This window comes from Zeugodacus cucurbitae, chromosome 5, assembly GCF_028554725.1.
Source record: "Zeugodacus cucurbitae isolate PBARC_wt_2022May chromosome 5, idZeuCucr1.2, whole genome shotgun sequence".
Lineage (NCBI taxonomy): Eukaryota > Metazoa > Arthropoda > Insecta > Diptera > Tephritidae > Zeugodacus > Zeugodacus cucurbitae.
Window position 1 is genome coordinate 51,313,792 of NC_071670.1, and position 7,719 is coordinate 51,321,510.

Genomic DNA, 7,719 nt, shown 5'->3' on the forward strand with positions numbered 1-7,719 from the left:
GGGAGGTGGGCTGCAGAAATTTTGGTTTATATATCTTTATTGGTTTACAAAAAACCTATTTAGGGGCGGGGTCACGCCCACTTTTCCAAAAAAATTACATTCAAATATGCTCCTCCTAGTGCGATCCTTTATACCAAATTTTACTTTTATAACTTCATTTTTGGCTTAGTTATTACTTTAGTTATTTTTTTAGGCTTAGTTAGACACTTTATGTGTTTTTGGTTTTCGCCATTTTGTGGGCGAAACCTTTTATGGTGCCAAGGAATATTTGTGCAAGCTTCGTCAAGATATCTTAATTTTTACTCAAGTTACAGCTTGCACAGACAGACAGACGGACAGACGGACGGACGGACAGACATCCGGATTTCAAATCTATGTACTTCAAAATCGAGAAATTTCTAAAGTATAATACTTAAATTTGACACCGCCCGTGCTAAAACTTACCTTATTGAGTTTTAATTTTTTTGATAACATAACATTTCAAAAAACTTTCAAAACAATCACCTTTTCTTAAAAAACAAAAACAACATAGAAGTCGTATTAAACGTCGTTTGAAATTGACCAGTTCTTCGCACAAAATGCTATCATCACATCGGGTTGTCATTTATACACTCCTTCTCACCAACATAATGATTTTGTGTCCAGGCGCCTCAAGCGTATTCTCAACCGATTTCTGTAAATTGAAATGTGGCAGCCGATGGCACACGCTCTGCGATCGGGTTGGTATGAAACACTACACTATGGATCTTTAAGAACCCTTTACAATACTAATGCAACTCCATCGCTGTTTATCAGGAGAGTTACGATAACTGCAGCTACAAATCGTACCACATTTACGAAAGTACAGAACTGGAAGACATGGATCTACGGCAGCAACTCATTACCGCGCATAATGGCGTGCGTGACCGTATTTCCAGTCGCATGCAGGTCGCCGATATGGTATTGAGCAAATGGAGCAAACAGTTGTCAACGATGGCCGAGAATTGGGCCCGTCAGTGTCGCCCGCATGAGGATGATGAATGTGCGCACACGTCAACGCCAATTAGCGTGGAAACTTTAATGAATCGCACACAAGGAGATCAGCAAGAAATGTTTGTGGCAATGAATCGCTTTTGTATCACATCGCATTATTTACCGCGTGAACTACTGCAAATGGCTTTTCATAATTGGTACTTCGAGAAGGATCACATGCAGCCGCCGACAAAGCAAAACTTTCAAAATCTCACATTCGGACTGCTTAGTGGGGAAAATAATTTTACGCATTTCGCTTTTCCACGTATTAGACGCATTGGTTGCAGTGTCGCCAGGTTAAATCGAAAGAACTGAAGACTTTATGATATCTTAAGCATATTTGATTTGATCGAAATCATTTTATTTCCTTCATAGATATGACAATGAGTACTGCCTCTTTTGCTTCTACGATCCCTACTTTAGACATGCCGAGGGTATGCTGTTTGTTTATGGCACACCAGCGACACACTGCCCATTTCAATATCCACTGAGAGATCTCTTTTTTCACAGAATGTGTACGCGTAATCTCTACCTGGATTCTGATGAACTCAATCTTGCTGTTTTCAAAACTTATAAATCGACTTTCTTATTAATTTTTAACTTTATTCTTTTTCTCTTTTAATGTTTAAACAATTTTAAGTTTCTTATAACTATCCATATATAATTTTCTGGTACAACCTTTAAATCAACTAGTTTCCTTTGCCACTGTAGGTGGTACGCAATAGCGCGAAAAATTGATAGGACATGCTGATAACCTATGAAGAGATGAAAGAAACTTATTGAGTATTATATTTTTATAGTAAATTCTAGTACTGTAAGCATATTTGCAGAGGATATCATATTTTATATATTCGAAGAAAATGTCAAAATTGCTATACCTTAATTTTGTTGTGGCAAGATTCTCCCATTTGCTTCTGATCTATTTCAGAGCTCTTTGTGTTCGAATTTTTAGATATATTTTAACTTCAAGAGATAGCATATTTATTTATTATACGATGACAGTTCTCATTACGTCAAATACATTGACAGCCAAATGCATTGACAGCTCGTTTTAAACCAATTTCACATCCGTGGAAGAAGTGAAAATTCTAGCTGTTAATCATTTTAGTATTAAATGTTAACCCTACGGACAGGGGTCCATCGAAATTGTACTGTTGTCAATTTAGTGTCATTAAATTTGACATAACAAAAACCCCTCAATAACTCTTTTATCACCATGAATACACATTACTAAGGCCTATGAATAAAATTTGCGAGACTTGATACTCTTTTCATAGTTTTTCTCGATGCAGTAGATGACATGTGTCATCCATATTGTACTGTTAGCCAATTTAGTGTCATTAAATTTGACATAATGAGAACCCCACATTATGACTTTCACCGTCATGGAATAAATATTCCAAAAGCATGTGAACAAAATTTGAGAATTGTGAAGTACTCCACCGTAATTTTTCGTTAGGATTTCAGTTTTCGTGAAAATATTATGTTATCCAAATATAAACTCGAAAATAATCTCTTTTATTTTAATCTGAACTTATCGTCAGAAGTCCATTTGCTTATAGCTTATTTATCTTATAGTTAATGTCACAACTTCAATTTAGCAAAGATTTTCTGAGGTTATGGAGCTAGAATGTCTAGAAATATATTATCATCGAGTTTTTGTCATTCGATAGTCCATAATTTTTATACTCTCGCAACAAAGTTGTTAGCAACAAAGTTGCTACGAGAGTATTATTGTTTTGTCCACGTAACGGTTGGTTGTAAGTCCTAAAACTAAACGAGTTAGATATAGGGTTATATATATCAAAATGATCAGGGTGACGAGAAAAGTTCAAATCCGGATGTCTGTCAGTCCGTCCGTCTGTCCGTCCGTCCGTGCAAGCTGTAACTTGAGTAAAAATTGAGATATCTTGAAAGTCGTATTTCTTGGCACCATAAGAAGGCTAAGTTCGAAAATGGGCGTAATCGGACCACTGCCACGCCCACAAAATGGCGAAAACCGAAAACACTTAAAGTGCAATAACTAAGCTATAAATAAAGCTAAGGAAGTAAAATTTGGTATGATGGATCGCACTATGAAGGGGCACATGTGGATGTAATTCTTTTGGGGAAGTGGGTGTGGCCCCGCCCCTACTAAGTTTTTTGTACATATCTCGCAAACTACTAAAGCTCTACCAAGGAAACTTTCTAGAGTGATTTCTTTTAGGCACTACCTTATACAGTCCAAAATTGGGGGAAATCGGATAATAACCACGCCCCCCTCTCATACAAAGGTTATGTTGAAAACTACTAAAAGTGGGTTAACTCACTAACGAAAAACGCCAGAAACACTAAATTTCACATAAGAAATGGCATATGGAAGCTGCACTCAGATTTTTTTACAAAATGGAAAATGAGCGTGGCATCGCCCACTTATGGGTCAAAAACCATATCTCAGGAACTACTTGACCGATTTCAATGAAACTTGGTTTGTAATAGTTTTCTTACATCCCAATGATATGTTGTGAAAATAGGCCAAATCGCTTCACAACCACGCCTACTACCTATATACCAGATCTTTGAAGACGATCTGAATCGTTTACTTTATAATACATAAAGTAAGCACTAGTGAATATATCGATGCAGAACTTTGCACAAATACTATGTTTATAGTGTGGTAGCCCCATTCTAAAAATCGCCGAAATCGGACCATAGGTTTTTAAGGCCCCATATATCGAACACGAGGACCTCGGTGCTTCTAACCTAATATTAGGGTTTCCAACTTTCAATGGACTTTATACAATATATATGACGAATATGTTGGTCAAATTGTGTATTATATAATATAAATAAAGTTAAATATATAAATTGCGAGAGTATAAAATATTCGGTTACACCCGAACTTAGCCCTTCCTTACTTGTTTTTTGTTTATTTGCAATTAAGGTTATGTTTTAGGACCCTAGAATTCTCAATCCTACATTTCACTTTCCAAATTGTTTTCGCTTAAGTACTTCTTTATTCAAACTTAGAACTATCGGAATTCTGGTTTCACTCTCATATATATTATATAACCGATGGAGCTTTGAGGTACTTAATACAATCCTATAATTTTTATGTTCCGTTCAATTTTTACTCACCTTCATATAAGTTCGAAACGAGATTGGTGGAAATGTTGGTGCACGAATACAAGCTGGTTTCTGACTACGCATTATCATTATAGTTAAAAGACGCTTATAACGTCTGTCGCAATCGAACCAGTTCTGGTTGTAGGCAGCATCGCCGACGCGTAGACTCTGAAAAATAAGAATTATATATAATAGTAATAAAGTTATCGTTTGTATAAAGAGGAAACGATTAAATAAATAGTATAAAAAGATCATCGGAAGATCGATAGAAGATCACGCAAGAGAAGAGGTTGATGAGTTGAAAGTAACTTTCGTAGAAGAAAAATTTTAGTGAGCTGGAAACAATCTTAGCAGGAAGAGGTTATAGAATAAATGTGGAACATAAGTTCTATACCAGAGCATAACAACTCTTTCAAAAGTAGAAATCTCAAAATGTGAGTCCATTTAATCCCGTTAGATGCTTGTAACTAATATGCCATTATTATAGTTATAATAACTCTATCTTCTATTATTCTCCTTACAAACCAAACATATTGTAATTTAAAAAATGTTGTAGTCTTCACTTACCGCCGTCATCAGTTCATCACCGTAATAGCAGACCACAAATACTTGCACCAATGAGGCCGTTAGAAAAATAATATATTTTACAATATCTTCTGTTGAGGAAGCAGTCACTTGAAATCCAATAAAACAGATGGTCAACGAAGCGGTTAGGAAATTCAGTAGTAAAGAGAAACTGAAAATGCTGTTGACATGTTCGCTCAACCTGCAACAAAACAAAGCAAATAATACTTAGTCTTAGCATATTGGCATGGCAACAACACCACCAGCCAACAACCAACATAATTCACCACTCACTCCAGGCACTTGGCATGTTTCACCACTAAAGCTTGCAAATATTGTAAATCCTCTTGCGCACTTCGCTTCGGCGTTGCGCCAGCAAAATCTTCCAAACAACATGAAATGTAATCGAAATGCATACAAAGCTGTGTCACCGAGGCCACCAATATCAGATCGGCCGAGAGGAAGGCCACACCAGCCAAATATGCGCCATGCACTTGACCCATATACGTGAGCCAGTAGACCCAAGTCTTCTGCGTCGCATTATATGGATACCATATGGCAAAGCCGAAATTGCGCTCATACACTGGTGCGCTCAGGAGCCAATATTGTACGGAAGCCTTTAGCGCCGGATACAGGCTGAACGTGGACGTGTACGCCAAGCAGAGCAGCGTGAAAACGGCCATCACACGTCGCATCACACGTTCGCGCTGCGGCAATTTGTATTCCACTTGCTGCGCGGTGGTTTTCGGAAATAACTCCTCCATTTGATCCAGGTGCTCACGCAAGGTCTGACGATGCGCCGTCAAAGCCATCTGCTTAAAGTCGGCTACGAAGGAGAAACCAATGCACGGCGCCACACCGGTTGCCTCCAAAACGGTGGCAAAGGAATTTAAAGCTTTAATGAAGTATATAATCTCACCCACAACAAGTAGATTGAAGTTGATGAAGCCGATGTAAAGCAGCGACTTGAGCAACAGCCGTCGTGTGCGATATGGCGAGCGATGCTCATAGAGATCCTCACCGATTGTCTGATAGAATCTGATGGGTATGCGTATGAATTCGCTGAAAGTGCGCGCCTCGGATGACATGCTTTTGTCGAGTAAGCAGATTTTGAGTTTGGGAATAATGCAACGAAGCTCTATACCGGAAATGAAGTTGACCTTTGTGTTGCTCAAGTATTTATATAAGGTTACAGCGCTTAAATATTATATTGGTGTCCTACCTCGCAATATCTCAACCTTTACGAATCGCTACATGAGCTATAAAATGATTAAACATTGAAGTAGTTTTGGTATGAGAGACAGGTATTTTTTTAGTTTCTCAACGCCTGTTTCATAAATAAATTGAAATTATTAAAGTTGACATATTGTTGATTTTTCGTAATAATTCGACTATGGCGCCACCTAGCGTCGTTATACATGTTTCGCAAGTGAGCCAGATCATAAGCCAAACTTCAACGGCATCTAGCGAGCTCAAAGTACATAAGAACATGCTTTGAGATTTTATAAAGCTTCTCAGTGAAATCGGCGATTTAGCTTCCGAGTCACATATATCCCTTTTAACATAATTAATTTGTCTCATAGTGCACATGTGCTTATCGGTAAACTGTAGGGGCTCTTAAGTGTCTAAAAAAAGTTTTTTTGTAACTTTCAAACTTTTCTATGTTTTCTTTTTCTTAAGTTTGGAAGTGTAAAAATTACACAATTAAAAATAAAGGAAAGTACATTTATTGCGCAATTATTAAACCAACTTTGATTTCAGTTGCGTAAGAACCTATAATTATTTTGGTGAGAAAGTTAACAGGAAAGCGAATACCTAATTATCACTTACAAAAGTTTGGTTCAAGTTCACTTTCCTTTACTTATTTCATAACACTCACAGTGCCGTAATAATAATTGTCCAGGGGACAGTCCTACCACTGCCAAGTAATTTTCAAACTGCGACTACCGTTCATAAAAATCTTTGAAGATAGGAAATTAATTCAAAAACATGATTCAAGGCTAAATTTTTACTAATTTACAGGTAGTTAATGATAAAATAACACATAAATAAAATTTATTCGGGTCTTTACTGTACTACAGGTAGTTAAAACTCTCCATAGCTTTCTCATTGATGGAACATATTTATCTGGCCTATAATTATTTTCAAAAAGTTTAGGATTTTTATAATTTCCTCGAGAGAGGTTCCCGAAGATGTACTTGTTTCAAGATCCCACTCTCACGACCTTGTGAAAACTAAAAGAAGAGCAGTCTCTGTATAACATTGATGTCACAGATCTCATTTCAGTTGATTCATAATTCTGAGAGCATGGTTTCATAATCTCATGAGTTATGTTACTACCACCTCGATTGACCCAAAACCAACCAAGCATACTAGGCAACTTTCAAGATCTACTTTTGAAATCCTTCGTCCAAGTCCTTGTAAATAGTATTAGGTCTACAACTTTGCTTCCGCCGTTTTCCAATAAATGTCTCTAGGTTCAAGCACTGATCGATTAAATCGATTTTTTTTATAACGATCTTGTAGACCTAATATCTCGAAGACCTGTCCAAAATTTCCTCAAGTGATCTGGAGATCTAGTTCTAGTTAAATCTTTTAAAACACAGTTTTGAATAAAATGCGTTTAAAGTTTTGAGTGACGCCCAGATACCCTTTAGAAGGCAACGCATTCATACTATATCTCGAAAACTATTGTTCCGATCCAATTGGAATTTTAGTACAATATTCTAGATAATATCTAGATATGGATTTAATAATAGGAAGTCGAGAAGGAAGTAAATATAGAAATTATTCGAACACCTTTCACTGTACCGTTAGCTGATTAATGTGAGTAAATATTCATATTATTGGACTTACGTAGTAAAGCTTCAATATTCAACATCAATATTGCAAAAAAATGTATAAAATTCTATACAACAGTTAATAACCGTTAAACATTGCGCTACTCATAATAATTCAGTGAAGCGTCAAAACAACATCACGTTATGAATTTAAATAAATCCCTACCCCACCACCGCCTGCGCACAAATATGTGCACGC

General features: G+C 36.8%; 2 protein-coding genes across 2 annotated transcripts; one reads left to right on the plus strand and one right to left on the minus strand.

The window, feature by feature from the left end:
* The first annotated feature begins 459 nt into the window (after nt 1–459).
* LOC105210661 (venom allergen 5-like) lies at nt 460–2,520 on the plus strand. The gene is made up of 3 exons (XM_054231377.1): nt 460–719; nt 796–1,307; nt 1,387–2,520. The coding sequence occupies exons 1-3, from the start codon at nt 579–581 to the stop codon at nt 1,631–1,633; spliced, it is 900 nt and encodes a 299-aa protein (XP_054087352.1). The 5' UTR covers nt 460–578; the 3' UTR covers nt 1,634–2,520.
* On the minus strand, nt 1,701–5,774 carry LOC105210660 (odorant receptor 67c). The gene is made up of 4 exons (XM_011181747.3): nt 4,975–5,774; nt 4,684–4,882; nt 4,129–4,284; nt 1,701–1,766 (listed from the first exon to the last, which is right to left on the minus strand). The coding sequence occupies exons 1-4, from the start codon at nt 5,766–5,768 to the stop codon at nt 1,701–1,703; spliced, it is 1,215 nt and encodes a 404-aa protein (XP_011180049.1). The 5' UTR covers nt 5,769–5,774.
* Nucleotides 5,775–7,719: the final 1,945 nt, after the last annotated feature.

What these genes read in the sequence shown, in the direction of transcription:
- LOC105210661 (XM_054231377.1), top strand. Translation starts at nt 579, where the DNA reads ATGCTATCATCACATCGGGTTGTCATTTATACACTCCTTCTCACCAAC. An exon ending in GGCACACGCTCTGCGATCGG is followed by an intron (nt 720 to 795) that starts GTTGGTATGAAA and finishes GCTGTTTATCAG; the next exon opens with GAGAGTTACGATAACTGCAG. An exon ending in ATTGGTTGCAGTGTCGCCAG is followed by an intron (nt 1,308 to 1,386) that starts GTTAAATCGAAA and finishes TTTCCTTCATAG; the next exon opens with ATATGACAATGAGTACTGCC.
- LOC105210660 (XM_011181747.3), bottom strand. Translation starts at nt 5,768, where the DNA reads ATGTCATCCGAGGCGCGCACTTTCAGCGAATTCATACGCATACCCATC. An exon ending in AAACATGCCAAGTGCCTGGA is followed by an intron (nt 4,883 to 4,974) that starts GTGAGTGGTGAA and finishes GTTTTGTTGCAG; the next exon opens with GTTGAGCGAACATGTCAACA. An exon ending in CGTTTCGAACTTATATGAAG is followed by an intron (nt 1,767 to 4,128) that starts GTGAGTAAAAAT and finishes ATCTCTTCATAG; the next exon opens with GTTATCAGCATGTCCTATCA.